Source organism: Triturus cristatus, chromosome 1_2, assembly GCF_964204655.1.
Source record: "Triturus cristatus chromosome 1_2, aTriCri1.1, whole genome shotgun sequence".
Lineage (NCBI taxonomy): Eukaryota > Metazoa > Chordata > Amphibia > Caudata > Salamandridae > Triturus > Triturus cristatus.
The window spans coordinates 1093789046-1093811774 of record NC_140580.1 but is presented as its reverse complement, the minus strand read 5'-3'; the positions used below and the strand labels follow the sequence as shown (position 1 = coordinate 1093811774).

General features: G+C 45.7%; 1 protein-coding gene across 2 annotated transcripts in view; it reads left to right on the top strand.

Annotated features, from left to right (window-relative positions):
* The first annotated feature begins 539 nt into the window (after positions 1 to 539).
* STOM (stomatin) overlaps positions 540 to 22729 on the top strand; it is a 164820-nt gene continuing 142630 nt past the window's right edge. The window contains exon 1 of one of the 2 annotated variants that reach the window (XM_085613686.1): positions 540 to 735. In XM_085613686.1, the coding sequence (XP_085469812.1) occupies positions 669 to 735 (67 nt within the window). In that variant the 5' untranslated portion in view covers positions 540 to 668. The remainder of the gene's footprint in view (positions 736 to 22729) is intronic. The other variant, XM_085613685.1, reaches the window with a different exon arrangement.

Below are 22729 nucleotides of genomic sequence, written 5' to 3'. Positions count from 1 at the left end.
CTTATGGACGGGCCTTCGTAGTGAGGTAGCACCGAGAGAGAGTTGGGGCAACCGCCTAGGGTTTGGGCAGGGCTGTGGGCGGGTGAGATAGCACCTGAGACAGGGTTGAAGTACCCCTTGTGGCAGTGGGCGAGGTGGGGCAGGACAAATAGAAGGGTTGAGGGTACGCCCCTGTAGTGGTAGGCGTGGTGAGGCACTCACGGAGTAGCGTTGAGGTACGCCCCTGTTCCCGTGGGCCTGATGAGGCACGCCCAGGAGATGGTTGAGGTACAGCCCAGTGGCAGTGGGCGTGGTGAAGCAAGACAGAGAGAGGGTTGAAGTACCCCTGAGGCAGTGGGTGTGGTGAGGCACACACGGAGGAGTGTTGAGGTACGCCCCTGTGGGCCTGGTGAGGCACGCCCAGGGGAGGGTTGAGGTACGCCAATGGAGCGGTGGGCGTGGTCAGGCAAGCACGAGTTGAAGTGCCCATGTAGCAGTGGGTGTGGCACGGAGGAGTGTTGAGGTACGCCCCTGTAGCGGTGGGCGGGACGGGGCATCTGCCCGGGGCGGGCCCAGCACAGACACCCAGGCTCGGCCCGCTCGCTCCTGTATTGCTCGCGGCGCTCTCCGTACTGGAGCTGCTCACACACCCCCTGAAGCGGAGCCTGGAGGGAGGCAGCACCGAGACCATGGCGGACAAGGACCTCGAGCAGCCCAAGCCCCGCAGGGTGAACGAAGGTGTGGGCCACTTTGAGAGTAAGAGAGGGCGCAGGGGGGCGCGATCTGTGAGAGATCGGAGGAGCTGGGCAGGGTGACTGGGCTTGGGATGTGTGTGCCGGGGACAGAGGGCAGGGGAAGGGTGTGTGTTGTGGATACAACAGAGGAGCGGAGAGGCGTCTCGACGGGCGGAGGCGGCGTTGTTATGTGTGGAGCGGGGTTCAGAGGAGCGGAGAGGGCCTGAAGTGGGAATGGTGTATGTGGGATACACACGGGAGATCAGCCAGGACTGGGAAAGGGGCGTGTGATGTTTGCAGCAGGGCCCAGTGGGCGAGAACGATCAGGAGTTTGCAGGGGGGATTTACTCATGGGAGGCCAGTCATGACTAGGGAAGGAAGGGGCGCGTGGTGTGTGGAGCAGGCATCAGAGGAGGGAAAGGGTCTGAAGTGGGGAAGATGTGTGTGGGGCAGACCGGGTTCTAGTAGGTAGCCTGGGTAGGCCAAGTTCACGCAAATATGACCTTTGGCCCAGCCAGTCACAACAGAAGAGGGCCTGCAAAAGGTACATATAAAGAGCCTCCTTCCTCCATCTCGGACCCTGTAATGTTTTTCACTGTCTATAAAACTGCAATCGGACGGTGTGTGTTCGGGGTACTGGTGGGTAAGCAACACATGACAGAGAGCCGAGCTAAGGGTCTGGCTTGACTCTTGTGGAAGGGTTCATGGAAGGAGAACTGGTCTGGATAAGGGCCGGGGTTATGGGGAGGAAAGCTGGTCTGGATAGGGGCCGGGGTTAGGGGAGGAAAGCTGGTCTGGATAGGGGCCGGGGTTAGGGGAGGAGAACTGGTCTGGATAGGGGCCGGGGTTCCGGGGGCGCACGAGTGTGCACTGAAGAAGTGTTCAGTGTGGAGGGGGCCTACAGGGGGAGTGTAGACCAGTCAGGGTCGAGTGTCCAGTGAAAGTCCCACAGAGAGTGGATCAGTGGGGATGTGACGGACAGCAGGGCTGTGGTGTACGTACGCAGAATCCCTCACCCTGAAGTGGGAAATTGTGTTTGGAGGGAATCTGGTTAGGTGGTATTTCAAGAGGGGAAGGTTGTACTTAAAGGGAACTCGAGGGGGGGGAGGGTTCGGGCTGCCCGGAGGGTGATGGAGATCCCGAGGGAGCCTGGCATATGAGTACAAAGCATGCACAGGCTGTCCAAAAAGATCTGTATACAACCAAACGTTGGCAATACTTGCGTGTGCGTGGTAATGTATCTGGCGGAGAGAGGAGAGGAGCACGCGGGGGTCTGTTCTGCACAGGGGAGGCCCCCAGGGAGATCGGAGTTAAGGGGTGTACGTGTACAAAAGTTCCAGCGGGGCTGTGGGGGAAGGCGGGTGGAGGAGAAGATGCGGAAGACATTTTTAGGCAGCGCGGAGGGGTCTCAGGATCCGAGTACTATGGGCGGAATGGCACCACAGAGGCAAACCACCCAAAAGGTGGGCTGAAGTAACCAGCTGAACTAAGAGTTAGCCCAAAGAGCATAGAGAGGGAAAGGGGTTGGGTACCAAGTCACAGCATGAACTTGCCCAGTGCCAAGGCGAAGGAACAAAAGAGCCAGTCATATGGGGCAGATGTGAGAAGCTGGTCACAGGGAAAAGGCGCACGGGATCTAAGCTTAAATGGTTTATTTTAGGCAATGTACCCAGAAAATAATTCTCAGAAAAAAATATAAGATCTTCCAGGGCATGGCATTTCAGCAGCAGTCAATATACCGAGATAAACTGTATATTTACTAATAAAAATGTATTTATCTCTGTAATTCACCACATTTCTGATTTATCAGACCGCATCTAATGTTACTAAAATCATAGCTTACAAATGTGTACCTCACAAAGTTCTGCACAATTATGTACAACATAGAAATTCATAAAACTATTCCTTGCAGTGTCCCTTTGCTTTGAACATCAATCAGTTCTTTTTAAAATAGTTCAAGGGCCATCTCATTTCCCGAACACAACAGCAGCGAAATGTATCGCATATCACGTGACACGTGATTCATCTTAAACTTGCAGCCCTGCAAGGGGCTTGTTCATAGGAAGAGCAAACCAGTGCCCCAATAATGGGGATGAAGGACCATAGCTTTGGGGAGAAAGGACATCTGAAGCCAGCCACGTGGAGCAAGAGTTTTTGGCCCAGCATTCAGACACAGCCAATCAATCAATCAGTCATTTGTAAAGCGCACTACATACCTGCGAGGGTCTCAAGGCTTTTTTTTGGGGGGGGGGGGGGGGGGTTGCTACTGATCGAACAGCCAGGTCTTGAGTGTTCTCCTGAAGGTCAGCAGGTCTTTGGTCTGTCGTAGGCTCAGTGGGAGGGTGTTCCATGTTTTGGCGGCGAGGTGGGTGAATGATCTCCCGCCGGTGGTAGTTCTTCGGATGCGCAGGATGGTGGCTAGTGAGAGGTCGGCGGAGCGTAGCTGGCGGTTGGGGATGTAGAAGGAGAGACGTCTGTTGAGGTAGGCTGGGCCAGTCTTGTGGAGTGCTTGGTGTGCATGGATGAGGAGCTTTAAGGATATCCTCTTGTTGACGGCAGCCAGTGAATGTTTCTCAGGTGGGGGGTGATGTGGCTGTGGCGTGGTACGTCGAGGATCAGTCGTGCCGAGGCGTTTTGGATGCGTTGTAGTCATTTGCTTGGTCGTGGCTCCCGCGTAGAGGGCGTTTCCGTAGTCGAGTCTGCTTCTGACGAGGGCCTGGGTGACTGTTCTTCTTGTATCTGTTGGGATCCATCTGTAGATCTTGCGGAGCATGCGGAGGGTGTTGAAGCAGGAGGAGGAGACGGCGTTGACTTGCTTGGTCATTGAGAGCGTTGAGTCTAGGATGATTCCCAGGTTGCGTGCGTGGTCTGTGGGTGTCGCGGCTGTCCCCAGTGCCGTCGGGCACCAGGAGTCGTCCCAGGCTGAAGGGTTGGAGCCGAGGATGAGGACCTCCGTCTTGTCCGAGTTCAGCTTCAGGCGGCTGATCTTCATCCAGTCCGCGACAGCCTTCATTCCTTCGTGGAGGTTGGCTTTGGCGGTGATGGGGTCCTTGGTGAGGGAGAGGATCAGTTGAGTGTCGTCGGCGTAGGAGATTATGTTGAGGTCGTGCTGTCGGGCGACATGTGCAAGCAGGGTCATGTAGATATTGAACAGTGTCGGGCTGAGGGAGGATCCCTGGGGTACGCCGCAGATGATCTCGGAGGCTTCGGATCGGAATGGGGGGAGGCGGACACTCTGGGTTCTGTCTGAGAGGAAGGGTGTGGTCCATTCCAGAGCCTTGTCTCGGATCCCAGCGGTGTGGAGGTGTGCGCATAGTGTGCGGTGGCAGACGGTGTCGAAGGCGGCAGAGAGGTCTAGGAGGATGAGTGCTGCAGTCTCACCGTTGTCCAGCAGGGTCCTGATGTCGTCGGTGGCGGCGATGAGGGCGGTCTCGGTGCTGTGGTTGCTGCGGAACCCTGACTGGGAAGGGTCCAGGATTCTGTTTTCTTCGAGGTATCGGGTTAGCTGTCTGTTGACGATCTTCTCGATGACCTTGGCCGGGAACGGGAGCAGAGAGATGGGCTGGACGTTCTTGAGATCTCTTGGGTCTGCCTTGGGTTTTTTGAGTAGGGCGATGATCTCGTGTTTCCAGGTCTCTGGGAAGGTCGCAGTCTAGAGGGAGAGGTTGATGGCGTTGCTCAGGTGGTGTGCGATGGAGCTGCTTGCTTTGTTGAAGACGTGGTGCGGGAATGGGTCTATAGAGCCGGAGTGGATTGTGCTCATGGTCTTGATGGTGTCATCGATGCTCATGCTGGCCCAGGCTAGCAGGGGCTCGTGGTCGATGATGTGAGGGGAGTCTGTTGTGTTGCTGTCTGTTGGGGCTGTCTGGGTGTTGAAGCTGTCGTGGATGTCTGCTATCTTGCGGTGGAAGAAAGTGGCGAGGGAGTCACACAGGGCTTGCGACGGCGGGATGTCGTTGGTGTTGGAGAGTTCCTTCACGATGTTGAAGAGCTCCTTGCTGTTGTGTGCGTTGTTGAGGCGGTCTTTGAAGGAGGTCCTCTTGGCAGCCTTGATGAGGTGGTGGTGGTTGCGGATGGCGTCCTTGTGTGCTGCGTGGCTGTCCGGGGTCTGTTCACTGTGCCACAGACCTATCAGCATGGAGAAGGCACTAGGAGCTAAGTCGCAGTAATACAATATTATGTTTGAGCCCTACAGCGACATCACTATAGGTCTACCCCTTGGGGTGAAGTCTTTAGTGACCACGGCATGGAGTGAATTTTATGTGTTTTTTAATGGTGTTGGCTTGTCAGTTTAACCACAGAGCACTTTACGACAGCAGACCATACCTAAATTGTCAGCAAAAGGACAGTTATGACACTTTACTAATAAATGTTTGCAGATTATTTGACAGCTGTTACATTTGGGAGAGAAAGGGCATCTCAACAAAGCTTCTTATGAGTTGTATTCTTTGTCACAGGGCCTATTCATTTGAGGAACTGTCATCACGTTCTTAGTTGGAGGGGTCTTAGTCGCTTCAACTGCAGTTCTTTTATTCCTTTCTTAATTTTTTTAAAATTAGAATTACCCAATCTGTGCTCTTGGAGTTATTTTCTCCCCCAGGAATTTGAGTTTCTGAGCTATGTCAGTAGGATTATTGTGTTCGGCCTCATACGTGATGCAGGCCGCCTTCAGAATGCAGAAGGTTTCTATTAGTCGCCCATTCTGAAGGCTTAGGGCTGGTTACATTTTGTCAGTATTTTTATTGTTATTGATTAAGCTTGTAGATGAGGTAAGGGCTGCTTTTAGGGGAGCCAAGCTAGCTTTAGCAAGGCATGGGAGCTGGGCAATCCCAAATTAAGACCACAAAGAATTGGACCAGTGTTATTAGGTTTAGTTCACTGGCCAGGTGTTTCAAGTTACAATGATACACAGTCACCAATTGGCTTTTTTTGCAGTATTGTTGTTAATAATTCCTTGCAGACACAATGTGTTGTCAAAGGTGAAACATAGAAAGCTTATAATAGTCAGTCTTACTCTTAATGAGTTCAAGTCAATTATCCCCTTGTGAGGGAGGGCAGGGTTGTCATTAGAGGTGATAAGCAGGTATTCTGTTTTATTCAAATGTTATTAAGTATTTGACATAACCATGCCCCTCTTGTTCAGTATTAATTTTAAAATATATCTTAGTACAAGTCAGCCTACTAGTGCATTTTGGCCCTTGTTCTTTAATATTTTCATTTAATGATCCTACATGTTGCTTGAAAACTGTCCAGGCCAAAACTGATCCTTGCGGAACGCCATGTGGTCACATAGTGAATTCTGATGTTTGTTTCCTCATTTTCACCATGTAGGATATGTACTTCAGGAAGGAGCCCATCTAGTTAAACATAATAATGTCAATTCCCATCCTTTCACGGAGTGTCAATAGGAGGGTCTAGTGGTTGGCAGCGCTGAATGCGGCTGCAAGATCCGGAAGGGCTAGTCGCCAAGACTCTCTTGTCTAGGATCTTTATTGGATCTTTATTGTGTCCTGTAGTATCAGTAAAGTTGGCATTTCCGGCCGCAGCACAAGCTCCCATTGAGAAATGGGAGTATGCAACTGCAACATGTACGGTCGCATTGTAATTGCAGTGTCGAGACTGACGACCGGTGGTCTGTCGGTGCCGAGACCTCAACGGTGTCAGTCAGAGGCAACTCTGACCGACATAATCGAACCCTTAAAGTTTTTCTGCATAGCTGGTTGAGAAGGCTTGGATGTTTTTTGATTATGTCACTGACAAATGTCAATTGTCTGTTTTTGCTAAATTAATTTATGAAAGAGTGATTTTTGACCGTAATTATACATTTTATGTATTTTTTAAAAAACTTTTTTTAGGGTGTTTAAGGTGGCACACAATTGATTTTTCTCACCATATCCATACTTGACTCCTCACTGACTTTTTCCCTTCATTGAGGTCTTTGGAGAATCGCAATGCAAATTGCTTTTGTCTTTTTTGGACTACTGGTATTATGTAATACAAGGATGATGTTGCAATATGGTAGTCATTCGTAGCTCAGTGCTTCACATTGTTGTTACTTGCTTTCCATAGTAATAATTACCTTGCTATATCCTCGCCCACCTTCTGTGGGTAAATGATTTTTGAAGGGCTGTTTGCGTTGGCCTTTAATAGTTGAGGTGAAGAAAGGGATGTTGAATTGTATTTGTTGTTAGGCTGACAAATAAACTAAACTATAGTTTTCTTATCAGTGTTTACCTTTTTTGGTGAAGATCAACTCGAAATAAGTACTTAATGAAGTTAATCTCTTCCTTCCAAGAATTATTCAATAGTTTTAGATGTTAGGTTGTTTTTTTTGCCCAGTGATTGCTTAAGGCTCTTACAAGGATGAAATTTGTGTTTTGAGCCTTAAAAGGATGACTTTTGTGAAGAGATCGAGTGTTCTATGATTTCTGCAAAGAAGTTAATGTTCTACCACATGCTTCTCCAGACCCTTTCACCTTCCTGCCAATGTTGCTGTTGGCAATATCCCCAAACAAATATTTAGCAAAACGATTTGCCATTCTGAGCTGGGAAAGTGTGCAATAAATGTTGATGTAAGCCATGCCATCTCAAGATGGCTCTGTATTTTTTTAACACATTTTTCTGGTGTTTGGACACCATAATTATCCATTTTATAGTGTTTACACTTGAAGTACCATTCTTCACTGCTTCTTCTTTGTTTGCCCACGCTCTACAGCTTTCAACTTGAGGAACCTTCGGTCATGCAAAACCATAGTCTGTTGATAGCGGTGGTAGTTGCATATCAAGACTGACAAGACAGGTCTCTAGAATCCATGGTGCCTTTCTCCATCACGTGTGAAGGACTACAAACATGGGACAGCAAGGCCAAATTAGATTTTAGTACAGTTTAGAACTTTGCTTAACAGGGCTCTAGCTAGCAGTGGCCTTGTAGAAAATACATAAACGAACTCCCAGAGTCATAAGGCTCTAGCCTCCAGCACTAGATTTTCAAACAAGAGAAGTTAAGAGAAAAACCTTTAATTATAAAATCTTGGCGTTCTCCCACTCTTGGAGAAAGACCAGTTTATTTTGCAAGTAAATTGGAGCAACCATAACTACACTAACCACACCCCTTAACTCGTCCCTGAAATTAGCCATGCAGATTTTTTATTAGCTTTAGGATCCTGGTTTATGGTTCTCATCCCAACGTTTGATTGGACTTCCATCAACCTAAAGTCTTGCTCTCTAAGTGCTGTATAATCTTTGTGCAGTTAGGGATGTTAGTTGACTTCGGTTCTCACTCAAAAACAATTTTCTTGGTCTCCGAAGGTGGCCATTCACTCAGCATTGAAGAACAGAGCACATCAGTTGCCTGGTGGAAAGACCACAGCTATGTTTTTTTAATACATCCCACGCAAACGTAAGAAGTGATAGGACACGGTTACCAAATATTGATGCACAAAACCAATTGGATACATTGAATACAAATGATAAAGCAAATGATATATATTTTGCCTAATATTTCTTCCCACTGGGGGTTATTTGCGAGTTTATAAATTGACGCCGTTCATCAGAGCGAACTAGCCGTGACTGAGCCTTATCACATCACTCCTAGCAATGAAAACACAACAGTATGAGCTAGCCTGGCCTAGAGCTGGTAGGGAGAGGCCTGACCCTTAGCACTGACCTAAATGTAGCTTTTAACCCACACGTAAGATCATTTAAAACCATTTTCAGTCTACAGAAAGTGCAGCATACCTGATTTCAGCATTTCTTTTTTAACTCTGAACAACAGCCACGTTGTAAAAGTAAGGGTGTGTATGTGGCCTAGTAACTTGCTTTGGAACCTAAGGGCCTAAGTTTGAATGCCATTGTTGGTGCTGGTCTCAACATCATGTGATCCTGTGTAAAATGCTTACTCTCCGCGAGCCTAAAAATCATTGAATGTAATGTGTGAATATCGTGTGTGTGATCCCATTCCAGCAAGTAATGTACAGCTGTCTGTTGCTTCCTAGCTAGGTTTGTGCTATGTAAATACTATTATCTGCTTTTGGTAGTTGTGAACATCCAATGACCCCCCTACATTTTATTCTTGAAAGTGCACCTATCATTGCTGTGACTCCATTTATTGGAACTGTGCAGTTGTTTAAGTGTCACCAAATCTTCAGCTAAATTTGAAAATCTCCACTCTCTTGCGCAAGAATTTGATGATTTTATTTCTAAGAATCGAGCTGCCGAATACTTCTACATTTTACACAACTCCAGGCAGTAACTAATCAGTGAGGGTCTGGTTTTCATGTCCTCAATTCCTGGGATACAGGCACTTTACTTTTGGTCATCTTTATCGTAGGGCCATTTATGAAACCGATTCATCTAACTCCCTTAGCCTAAGCAGATTTTCTATTTCTACTGATAGCCCTGCGTCATTCGTAAGTGAAAGAAGCTGGGCTCAGTTCCTGCGCATCAGCATCCATGGTTAGAATAATTCAGATTAGGATCATATTGAAAATATCTGGGCTGATTCACAACCTCTTCAGCCAGACTTATCAAGAACCTCCAAGTTACTGACGCCTCCCCAGCCTAACCTGAACCGTGGCTCAAGTCTTCCATGGTTGTCCTGATGTAGTCACTGAGCAAAGATGTTCTGAAACTGGTGCTGATTCTGTTTGTTCAGAGCTTTCCAGCAATTTTTATATCACTAGATTAAAAATCGGTCCTGAGTCCACCCGCTCACATCCTCCTACCCTTCCTCTGAGTTCGACATATTTCCTAATTGATGATATTAACCTCAAACACTGTTTTGAGTTACTTGTGCTTGTTTGATCCAATTTCCTGCGTAGGTGAGATTATATCATTGACTTTGATCCATACCCTACTGCGCTCACCATGGTAGGTGCCGGGCAGACTTTAAGGGAAGGTGAAACAGGGCTAAGATGCAGGTGGGAAACCTTCCTACTGGCGGAATGAATGCGGTGAAGCCAGCACCGCACCGCAGAGAGCAGCCGCGGTGAGACTTTGCTTCAGTTGCTTCTCTGTTTCCACATCTTTCAATTTACCGTTTCCTTCTTCAGTGTACTTCTTCCTACCCATCTGAAGATGTCCCACCTTTCTTCACTTTCTAAAATCCCAAGGCTGTTTCCAGGTTTCTTATGGCTGCCCCCCACAGCTGCTGGTGACATATTCACAAGACCACTTGCAAGGTGCTGGGTTTTGGCCAATTTCCTGATCCATTGCTAAACAGGAAGCTTGTGCTACAATCATATTCCCAGCACGGCTTACGTAACAAGAGTAACTCGTGTGGGGTTGAGCAATTTTAGAATTCCCCCAGGATGTGCAGTTTTCAAAATCATATGATGTTTTGAAGTTCCTTATGAAATATTCCATTATGACTTAAATATTTAGTGGTGTGTATTATATATATGTAGTGCAGTTCATTTGCTTGCTGTAGCCTTCTGTTTAATATGCACCAAAATGTCGCCAGTCAGTGTGCACGCCGGCCCCACTGTCGACTGCACTACCACGGAAACAAATATATAATTTGTTTTCAAAGTTAGGATTATGGACCCTCGTGCAGGTACAGGTAGGTGCAAATTACATGGCGACTTTTTACGTCCTGTCTGAAATGTTGTGATGCAGCCTATATACTAATAGGTTGTGATGCTAAAAAGTCGCTTGTACGCAGGAAGTCTTTCAGCAATTCCCCACGGCTTATTATATCACCGTTTGCTATCCCTTGTGACTGATTATCAACACAGGGATAGTGGCCTACAAGGGAGCGCTAACTCCATCCTTCAATCCCTATTCCCAAACAAGAATTTTTTTTCAAAGCAGCTTGTGTTCCTTAAAGGAAAGTCACTTTAAAATGAAAAAAAATTCTTCCTATATGGGAAGACTTCAGGTTCACAGACCTAATTTCCCTAAATTTTCCCAGCAGCTGTCCAAAACTATTTCCAGAGAGCAAGCTGTCCAATGGAGACAGCATCCCCTATGTGAGCAGTAACCACCTGCTTTGAGGTGTTGAAACTTCTCAATGGCTTGCAACAGCGATTATGGTTGCGAACCATTGGTACAAACTGTTGCAAACCAGAATTAGGAGGCAACATCTCTTTGACTACCTTACCCAATAACTATTGGAAATGACTTGCAGAACACCCTTTGTGGTTCAGAGAGGGTTTGCTCCCAAATCACAAACGGGATTTAGTACATTGTCAGAAGTCTAAGATATTGCACATCAGAGTTTGCGGCCACAACAGCGCTTTATACAGGAGGCCCCTTGTTCGTTTATGTTCAGCGAGTACGATGACCAGTGTTATTTGAAGAGAACTTTTTTTTGTACTTCATCTTGTTTGCTTTTTGATCCTAATTTAATATGGTTGTATTAGTTCACTGTGACATTTAAAAAAGCAGCAGGTCGTTTGTAATTCTACAAACATGATTTAAATGTTTTATTGCCTATTTGATTAGATTATAGTCCATATAAACTGTAGCTCAGGGCGCACATTTGGAACTGTAAACAGCAAAATGAATGGAACAAACTTGTCGATGTTGGCCGAAGTCAATGACGTAAAAGTCCAGAAATAGGATTTCAGTTTTAGCTGACCTGTTGTGGCGCCCAGTTAAAAAAAAGACCTTCTCTTAAAGTAATGTCAAGTGCAAATATTGACTTTAATGTTTGTTAAGGGAACAAATGCGACAGTTTTGAATTTAACATTGTCTATTACTATTTGTCTTTGTTTTTAAGTTGCAAACCTTGTCCAGAAGCAGTAGAGTGCTTTAAAGTAGACATATAAGCAACCCTACACAAATTGTCAATGAGACTAACACTTGAAATAAGAAAAGCAAAATACTCATATGCTTTAATGATATGGGCGCCCTAAACAATGCTCCTATTTCATGACTGAGCTGTTAAATATAAGATACAATCGATGAGTTGATTTGACAAATCTACATCTGTAAAAGCAGTATGTGGCTTCACAGAGGCACTCAAATAGTAACTATCATATAAATGTCAGAAAAGTGCAATTTCTAGTATGATTGAATTTGTGTTAAATAGAGAAGTAAGCAGGATGGTTGTGTTTTAGTGCTTATGCAAAGCTCATTATACTGTTAGTTGGGAGATCTTTGAATGTTGTTGAAAAGAAGTGCTAAGTGCAAATACATCATATTAATTAAGGATACTCCCGTTACCACCAGTAGCATAAACAGCCACGTGCCAGAGATCTGCCTTGGTGCGGTTCTCCTCTACCATCAGCACTTATTAACGAAATGCCTTGTCCCCACCCCTCCCCCCAATTATCTGACATCACTTGTTATGTACTAAGCTGAACCAAGTGATATCTACACCATGTTATTATCTGCTGGTGGTTCCTCAGCAGAACCTGGGATCTTTCCCTTGCGCGGATTCCGTGAATCATTCTGAAGTTGCTTCCATTTATTGCACAAGACCCTTTAAAGTCACTTCTGAGATCTTTAACAGTTGGGGGGTGGGGGTGGGGGTGATAAAGAGACACGCTAGAGTTAAGGAGAGCCTGTATTCTTTCTTTGGTCGGTTTCAGTCTCGGGGCAAAGAGGGCCGCGTGTGTTGCCAGCACTTCACAAACTTTGGTGCTGTCCACGTTATGTCTTGGATGGAGAGGAAAGGAGTTCAAGAAGTTGGGAGACATCCCACCAGAAGGTCCATATTGAGTCTTGCATGAAGCCAGTAGGATGCATAAGGCTGACCTTAGAGAACTCGTTGTCTGGAAGAGTGGACACCATGGTGAGAAGCCCACAACCCAGCTGTGCATACCTTTATGTAGTCCGTGGCCTCAAATTGCTGCCTTTCCCTTTTAAGGTGCATGTGCACATTTTCAAGGGCAGGTGAACTATTGAACTATATTTATTTTGCTGAAAGCCAATGCTGAGCCTCGCTGCATGTTTTTGCTGTTTCCTTTTTTGTATATGGGTTGAGTGGGAAGGCCGGTTTAGTTAGTGTTGCAGTAGGACATTAGCACAACACAGACCAAGCGATCTTCTGTGGTAACAGCAGCTAGTATAGATCCTGAAACGCATATTTTACAACTAAGTTCACATGGGGGATGAAGGACATGTCCCTTTTTTCTAACAGTTTTGGGGAAGGGATGTAGTGAATATGGCCAATCAGTAGACCATGTAATGGGACCTGTTGTACCCCTGGGTACCATCAAATGATGGCATCTGTTGTAGTACAGCCAGTTTCAACACACCTATTTCTGTATAAATGGTAGGCGATTCGCCACTGCGACTGTCCAAACATCCATCCCGCTTGCACCTCTAATGTGAATGTGGCCATTGTTTGTGTACATGTGGTAGCCATTCTTGTTGGGTAATGTGCTTGTGACACACACCACTATCACCCATGGAAATGCAGTTCTGTGTTTAGAGGGCGCTGTAACTCCTTGTTTTCTTTGGATCCTGTGAGGCAGGCGATGTCGGTCACAGCAAGTTTCATGCTATTTGATTGGACAGTTTGTGCAAATTCATCAAACCATGCCAAAGATAGAAGGCAAAGGAAAAAGGCCTTTTCAATGGAAAGTCAGATTTAACCATAACTACACAGTCACAAATGCTATAAATTATACATACATGCCAACATGTCGAAACAAGAAATGGGAGATATTGAAAAAAATCATGAGAATTACTTTTCCCCTTTCACTAATAATCAAATGGATGGAATTTTAAGTGGGAGGAAGCTACAAGAAAGTCATTTTTGGCTTTACAAATTGGGAGTGACCACCTTGAATCACGTCTGTTGTTATGTACTATCCATGCCTTTCGTGAGAAATTACTCCTCCCCACATTTGCAAATCTTAAACCTCCTCTGGATCCTGCTGAGCTCACTGGGTCTTCAGATTCATGGCACTGGCACGTGAATTTGTGAATCCTGAATTAAAAAAAAAATATTTTATTAAATATAATTTTGTGCACTGGAGGCGGGCTTGGCCAACACCTGTATCCCCGCAGGGTCTTCATGCTTCGGAGCAGTATTGTTTGGCCATCTGTGGTGGGTTTGGCACAGGGTGTACCCAGGCCCAACACCCAAACCCATCTGCACATGGGGGCGGCGAACTGCCCACAAATAGGAGGTTAGCAGCAAGGAACATTTGGGTGATGTGATGTATGATGAAGAAAACTTAGAAACTTATTGAAAAAACAAAAGGTTAAAGTGATACTATGGTTAACTTTGCTTATAAGATATAAACATCCGTTGAAAAAACTCAGAAATTCATAGAAAAACACAGTTAAAGTGTAGGTATGGCTACAAAACCAGGCATTCAAAGTTTTAGCCTTGGTTGTGTACAACTACACCCTGTTTATATTGTCTTCTAACACTGTACCTATTATGCATGTTTTCAGCCAAGGGCTTGTCTTGCAGGTTGAATTTGGGATGTTACGAAGTATGCAGCAGCCAATAGGGCTTGATACAATCATCTGCTGTTTGGTCCTCTAATAGAAACCTAGCACTTATTTTTCTTCAATTGGCTCCTTATTCATTTTATTCTTTTCAATTATTTCATATATTCAAATAATCCAATGGTATTGTCACCTATTAACTTATTCCTCTCAATCCTAGATTTCTTACCTCGAGTCTCCTCATTGGGCTCTGCTGGCTTGGCATTCAGTTGCAAGTAAGAATTCTGCAGTGAAACTTAATATTGTGTGATGATCATCACTCGTACCACATATTTATTGTCTTAAACAACATTATTTATTGTACAGTAAACGGGACAGGGTCTTTTCTTCTAGATTTAAGAAGATCTCCAGTGAACATGCCTTCCCTTTCTCATATTCAAGGTGCCACTTTTGCACTGCACATTCCTGGCTGGTCTGTGTTCTCGCCACTGCCAGTGTGGACAGGCCCTGTAGCTGTACAGTATGTATGCAATACATACCTTAAGAAAAAAGTTTGTTTCAAAACATTTAATTAAAAGAACAGGGGCACCATGTGGCTGTTGACATTTTCCATCCCCTTAGTATTCCTCAGGGGAAATAAACATGTTCAGGGAGTAGAGCATTCTCTTACTTGGCCCCCTACTACTGGAATAAACCACCCACTCACATTCGGAAATGCACAGACCACCAGCTTTTCAGAAAGCTTCTCAAACCTGAGCTATTTCCATACTAGCTCTGCCTTTCCGGTGTTCACTTCGGTGCTGAGATACCTTCCGGGGTGATTCAATCACCCTACAAATTAAATTAACATTAACATCAATTTGAGAACCCCTTTGTAAGTACGCCACCGTGGCCGCCAACTCTGCTTATCTAGGACACATAACCACACACTGAAGCAAAATCCACATTCACACAATGTGGCTAGGGACGTGCTGGGAATTTAACTCACAACATCCTGTCTCCAACCCAGCATCATCCACTTGGCTTGCTCTGACCCGAAAATGAGAACATTTCCTTCTCACCCACCGTTGCACGCAGATACATTTCTGCCTTGTGTTTTGTGTTTATTTTGTAATCTTTATATTTGGATAGTGACAGCATACTGCCTTGCACCTGCTGAGAATCCAAGTGTTTAGAGTACTTAATCAGCATCTGATTACTAGGGAGCGAGGTGCTTTGGAGCCGGCTTACGTGTTTTGCCGCATTTAAGCTCAGAAGGCATAACGTGAAGGTGGTGGTTAGCCATATTTGAATTCTGGGGTGTGTGATCATTCAAACTGGGAGTTTCCTTGGATATTGTTCCGTATTTTCTTAATCTTTGATTCAGAGAAAGTCAGAGGGTTAATAAGTGTTGGAGTGATATGTATAGAACATTTTTGGTTGATCCTGGTTCACTCCTTTCAATGAAGGTTTTGAAAAAATGCATTTGCTTAGTTGGAATGTCGTCAGTCCATGAGGTGTAGCATGTTTTTTGGAACCCTTTATGTGCCGCGCAGTATCCGCTCATGGGGTGACCTACAGTTGCCTCTGAAAGAACTATCCAAAGTTTCCTCCAGCATTGTTCACTCTTGCATCCTCGCCCTGTTTTGGTGATGAAGTGTCTCAGGAGCTGTTCCAGGTGGACACACTCCAGTTTTTGAGATGGGCATAAGGTGGGATTACAGAAGTGGTTGTTGAAGCGCCTGCTGCTCTTTCTGCAATAGCTGAAGACCCCGGGGATGTAAGAAACAAGCGCACGCGTCCGTTGAGCCCCAGGAGCACTTTCTTTAATAAAACTTCAGTACTTTGGCATGATGATAATATCCCAGGTCTGCAATACATGTGACAGTGCTTAAATTGTGCCAGTGGCTGGTTATGGGCGCCAGCACTCTCTTTTTGGGGGGGGCGGTGACTTATTTATCATCAGCAGAATTTGACACATAGCAAGGGAGAACGAAGAAGGAATAGACCGGAAAACTGTGTCAAAAGATGAAAACATGGATTGCAACGAACCTGCAAGAGTTAAATAACAAGGAAGTGGCGAAAATTGTCCATCAACTGGATGGTAGTGCCCAGCATTTGGCGTTGTTTCATATATGATGGTGGAGCGTGCTTTCAGCTTTAGCGTCGTCTTCTGGAAGAAGAAGAAATGTGTAGGGGGTGGAAACAAGGCTAGGCAGCCTTGGTGTTCAGTAGCCACTGGGCTGCCATGTGCCTGTATATTTTACAAATAAAGCACTATATGTGTGCGTACATGGTCTGGGTGTCGTAGGCTTTGTGAGTAGGGCTAGAGATTAGCCCGGTTAGTCCAGGGAATTCCGGGTTACGACCACCTGCTAGGCTTGTCTATTGCAAGATTTGATGAACCAGAGTTCAAATCTCTTACTGGAAGGACATTTTTGTGACCAGTTTTTGTAGAGGTAGGCAGTTTGACTTCTGTTTTTATTGTTTCTTTCCACCCGCTTCTGCTTTTTGTTGAAGATGTTTTTTTACTGTGAACCTACTTTTTAATTCAGCCACTGAGAACCACTGTCTCAAACAGTTACACCCTGCCGTCTGCCCTTTACATGAGTTCATACAGCTAATTATCACAACTAATGCTTGTCAACAAAACACATATCAGACCCACGGGAGTGCCAGCTCTAAATCCATTGGCAATTCTCCATTTGGTGCCAGCAAATGAAGATGTGTTTGTCTGGGCAGTGCCAAGGCTCTATTTTATTTACCTTTTAAAATGAATCTCTGATCCCTGTGGGTGAAGCTGGTTTACAGTTGATTTTACATCATCATCCTTGGGTTAATTCTTGCATCGGTGGAAGCAGGATGATGGGCTGAAACATCAAATAACTGCGTGAAATCACATTTGACTAGAAACAAAGGTGTATATGCCAATGTTGTGTAATATCTGTATAGCGCGACAGACAACCGTGTGCCATTAGAGACCCAATTACTGAAGAACAGAGACATCCAAAAGTAGAGGAGAAGTGTGGCTCAATGATTAGAGCGGCAGACCCTGATGCAGAGGTCTAGCCCGGGACCAGGGTTCAATTCCCCGCTTCGGCGGGTCTTGGGCTCAAAAATTCCATGGACCTGATAATTCTCGCCTCGGTGCCATTCCAATCATGGAGTCCCACTCTGCAACTCTGGGCAATAGCTTGCTTAATCTCCACAACGGCCCCCACAACGCTAAGGAGGCCTGGCTTCCACCTTGGGGGTGCCCAGGAGTGGACGCCTCACAGGGAAAGCCAGGATGGGTTCCACAGCGGTATTCGTACAAGCGCCCTGAGACCCTTGCGGGTGAGTAGTGCGCCATACAAGTATCAATTTACATTTACATTTAAACATGAGCCAGGTCTAGTGGCACAGTGGACTAATGCATCTCTGCAGGGACCTTTGTTTGACCTCAGTGGACTAATGCATCTCTGCAGGGACCTGTGTCTGACCTCAGTGGTCTAATGCATCTCTGCAGGGACCTGTGTTTGACCTCAGTGGCTACTGCATCCCTACAGGGACCTGTGTTTGACCTCAGTGGCTACTGCATCCCTACAGGGACCTGTGTTTGACCTCAGTGGACTAATGCATCTCTCCAGTGACCTGTGTTTGACCTCAGTGGCTACTGCATCCCTACAGGGACCTGTGTTTGACCTCAGTGGCTACTGCATCCCTACAGGGACCTGTGTTGGACCACATTGGCTACTGCGTCCCTACAGGTACCTGTGTTTGACCTCAGTGGATACTGCATCCCTACAGGGACCTGTGTTTGACCTCAGTGGCTACTGCATCCCTACAGGGACCTGTGTTGGACCACATTGGCTACTGCGTCTCTGCAGGGACCTGTGTTTGACCTCAGTGGCTACTGCATCCCTACAGGGACCTGTGTTGGACCACATTGGCTACTGCAACTCTGCAGGGACCTGTGTTTGACCTCAGTGGTCTAATCCATCGCTGCAGTGACCTGTGTTTGACCTCAGTGGCTACCGCATCCCTACAGGGACCTGTGTTTGACCTCAGTGGCTACTGCATCCCTACAGGTACCTGTGTTTGACCTCAGTGGCTACTGCATCTCTGCAGGGACCTGTGGTTGACCTCAATGGACAAATTAATCTCTACTGAGAACTGTGTTTGATCTCTGTGGATTAATGCATCTCTACAGGGGCCTGTGTTTGACCTCAGTGATATAATGCAGCACTACTGGGACCTGTGTTTGACCTCTGTGGACTAATGCATCCACTACAGGGACCTCTGTTTGACCCCATGATCACAGGCTCCAATCCGGCAGGTCCACTCAGCCTTTCATTCCTCCGAGGTCTGTAACAGAGTAGCCTTGAATTGGGCAACAGTAATCATTCAGAGCCCAGATACCTTTCTGGTGAGCCTGCGCTTTGCAAATACACGTGGTATGAGAAGTTTTCACCGACTGCTGCCACCTTTTTTTTGCTTTTACAGATGTCCCCATCAGTGCTCTGAGACAATAAAGGTAATGACAGCACTCTTAGGAGAATGTTCATTTGTCTTTAGGTATTTCATGCTCTGTTGTCTTTTAGTTATTGTTTACTTGTTGCACATAAAACATTGACAGCCCCTGCCTTGGATCCACCAACACATGAATGCAGCTTCCAGAGCCTACATGTGCCCTGCTGGAGCTCACTTTGTCCGGTGGGCAGTGCATCCTCTCTGAACCAGTAAGGCAGAGAGCCCCAGATGTGTTAGTTGTCACAGGCGTGTGCCAGAGGTAGCTGAAGAGGTGCACTTGGAACAGGATTTACTAAGGATGTACAGCTGGTTCTGCGTGAGTTTCCGTTACTGTCGAGAGTGCCCATGCCCTTATAAGGCGCTAGGACCTCAGTGTTTCGCAGGATGGCAAATAGTTTGATGGCTTCCACTTTCCGACCTGGGGGGGAAAATATAATTGTTACAGAACTCCTTCTTCGATTCCTTCACTCTAAGTACTGTATCCCCATGGAGTGAGCTTGTGGCCTATGGACCGGCACCAAGAAGGGCTTGTTCTTGCAACGAGGGCTGTAGCCCGAGGACCCTTCGTCTGTTGCCGCTCATGGAGGGCTCAATGCACCTAGAAGCTGTTCTACTTGAGTGATCCTTGATTAACAGAGGGTGAAGGTACAACTCCTAGTAGGTTCTCTTCCTCGTTGTCACCAGGCACACAAAGATACCCAGAACCTGGACCAGTGAGTGCAGTGGCACAACTCCAACTTGAAATGGAACGCTGCGACGTTAAGGTATTCGGGCAGAATTGTTCTGCAAATTCATCATTATGGATCTTCTTTATAGGACCTCAGGCAGTCTTTAGTTCACTTGACCTCTCCTCCCGGCCACCCAAGGATCCACCACCCATGCTGTGGATTTCAGACAGATGAATCTTATTCCACGGGTTGCGCCTCTATCGGAAGTTCTTGTATTGTAATTACCAAATGCTCTGGGTACAAACTTCCCTCTAACGCAAAATAAAATTTGCTTTCACCCCAGTTTATGAAGGTGTGGCACTCATCCCATTGGACGTTGGGCCAAACCCGTCCTATGAGGCTTTGAAAAAAATGAGTTGATATCAGTGTCCCCGCCCCTCCCCCACTACCCCCCCCCCCATGCAACTGTGAAAAGCCTTTTCTTGTTTCGAACCAGGCGCTATATTTGACAATTCATTGATCCCACAGTTTGGTATGGTATCGTTACTACATCGTATACCATAATATGTAAAAAAAAATATATATATATATCCCATTACACATTGCATTACATTTTACTGTATGTTCAAAATTGTTCTTCTGTAAAGTTCTCTGCCACTCATTAGTTCTAGGTTACTACTTGCTATACAAAACTGCTACTAAATAAATCAGTAACTCCAATGTGGATGCATCCTGGAGGTGCAACAAAGGGTCAAGGTGCATACTGCGCTTACCATGCCCTGGTGGGAGGGTGCCAACTTTTTGCTGTAAAGTTTTGGCAAGACTGAGCCCTGTAAAACATCTGCTCCTGAACAGTGGCTTTAAGTTTCTAAAGGGAAACAAATACGCGAGACAATGTCTTGGCTCTACAATCTCGCCTACCTCGCACCACCACGTGCTTGTGCATTCGTTGCACGGGGCAGGTCAACCTAGGCCTTGATTGGGACCAAAAAATGGATTCTACACTATTGGACGTCACTGTTCACTCTACAGGTATTTTTCCTTTGCTGATGGTACATATTCCAACGAGTAGCTCGTGAGCTACTGGTAGCTGTCCTCCTACCTGTGAGTAGCTGTCCTTTGTGCAGTTCAGTCTACTAAATGAGATTTTTTTACTTGATTGAATTAGCAAAAGTATACCAAAATTGAGTGTTTATTTGACATGAAAATATGTGTATTTTCAGAACTCAATATGTGATGTTTCAAGAAAATTGGCTCAATATTCAAACCCATTTAAAGGTGATATTTGAGGGATAAATCCTGTGGTGTTGGGCAGACTTGTTATTAATAACCTTGGTGCCAGGGGCATTGCAGCTACGGTCGCTGTGTAATACCCCCACTGTGGCGTTGGGAATTGATAAAGCATGTTTTACATTACTGCTGGCAGTCCTGCCTGAGGTACTGAGGCGATCTCTGCTGGTAATCTTGCATATGGCGGCCACTCGTGTAATCTTGTCTGGTGTGGTCTCTACTACAACACTAATAATATTAGTAGCTCAGGATGATTTTCATTGAACGTCTGTAGCCCAGTTACAGAAAAGGTTGAGACCCGGAGATAATATTTGTAAAAAGGCAACACGAAGTCCGTGCTGTCAGTATGCGGTGCTCCTGGAAACAGAGTAGAGACTTTATAGGGCAAGAGCTTTGCTGGACGTAAAAGTAGAAGAGAAGAGATGGAAGTAGAAATGTATAATTCAGAACCACCCCATCACTGAAGAAACAGAAAGCGCCAAAGTAAATGATAACAGGAACTATATGCAAACTAGCTGGAAATACATTTGCAAACCGTGGGTGTCATAAGAAAACACTTGCGTGATCCGATCAAAGACAAAAAAGCCCAGCAAACATTCAATTCTGGTTGTTTACAAACTTCATACAAATGCCCAACCTTTTGGCTTTGCCAATGCTTTTGTGCACTTAAGCACTGGACAGCAAGTACAGAGAAAAGTGTCTAAAAAACGTGTTACATCATTCTTTTTAAAGATGCTTTAGCCAGCACTTACTCTTACCAAGTCATTTCCGATGTAAAATAGTCCCTTATGCACTCCACTGTAGGCGGAACAACACACCTGTTCAGCCAGTAGAAAAAATGGCGAGGCTAAAATATTTCAATGGAACCACAACATGAATGATAATGTATCAAGCTCATGGATGAAGAGTCCGGTGAAAGAAGCCTATGGTGGAGGAGAGTGACCCAAACTTCCTTCGAGTAAGGAATACAACATGTTTGCACAGAATTGTTCGCGCCCCAAAACCAACAACATGGTATTGTTCAAGGCCATGGTGATTTTTATTTAATGTGCATGTTTATTATTTACTATTAATGAAAAAAGTCATCGTTTATTTGGCTTTGGGGTGGGGGATCATGATAATATTTTTGTTTATTTTTAGTATTTTTTTTAAGTTCAAATAACTCGCTCACCCCGATCTTATTGTGCTGCCGTCCCTCCCTCCACCAGTGCACAAAAACATCTTTTAATTATGCTTTCCATAATCACCTGCATCCGGGATTATTGTCCTGTATTCAAAATTCTTTGCCCATTTTCTTCTACCTTTCTATGCTGAAAAAGCAAGTCTTGAAACAGCCTTGGGCTAAGTCTTGTCTGACTCGCTTGAGACTTTTAGAACTCCTTATTCCGTGTTGATTAAAAAAAATCGAATTCTGTCCACCTGTTGTGGGTAGGTGATTATGTCCCAGACTTCTGAAGTCCCAAGGCAGTGAATATAAAGGCCACTCTATTGGAAGGGGAGTAGACATCATGTCAGCCTGGTGAGGACGCAGCGCCCCACGTGGGATGGTGATTGGACTGAGCCATTGCTAATTAGCCGGCCTTTGGGGAAATCCAGTTACAAGTGGATAGTGTCTGTAGCACTGAATTGGTTCAAGGCGTAAGCAAGCAGTCCATTTATGGTGCCATGTCACTGGGGATGCCATGGCTCCATCTCTCAGCTTCTCTTGTACAGACCATTTTACGCTGCTGGTAGTTCCATTGAAGCAAATCAAACCTTCACCCCCAAGAGAGCATTGAGTTGTCATTATTTATTTATGTACCTACTTCGTTTTTTTGCAGCTTGATTCCTTCCGGTTGCTTCAATGTGTGGATTATAGAGTACAGGGCGCGGCTCATTTGTTTCATCCAACATTTCACAATGCACGTTGCATGTGAGCATGATGTGCTACGTACTCGCAATTTGCCTTATCTGGCGCTCGTGCAAAGCTTCCCCATGTGGTAGTTCCAGGAAGTGTGCAAAGCGCAGTTTCCAGTGCCTCACTCATACAAAGAGGGGGTGCACCGAAATTTGCTCCTCATCTATCTCCTGCCCCTACTGTCCTTTACTGCAGGGGATGTTGCAGTGCAACCAGGAAACAGAATTGACCCCTGCTTGTGTTTGAGATGCCCATGCTGTTCCAGTCCAGAATCCATGAAATGTGTGCTATAAATTTACATTTCAGCACATAAAACTGCC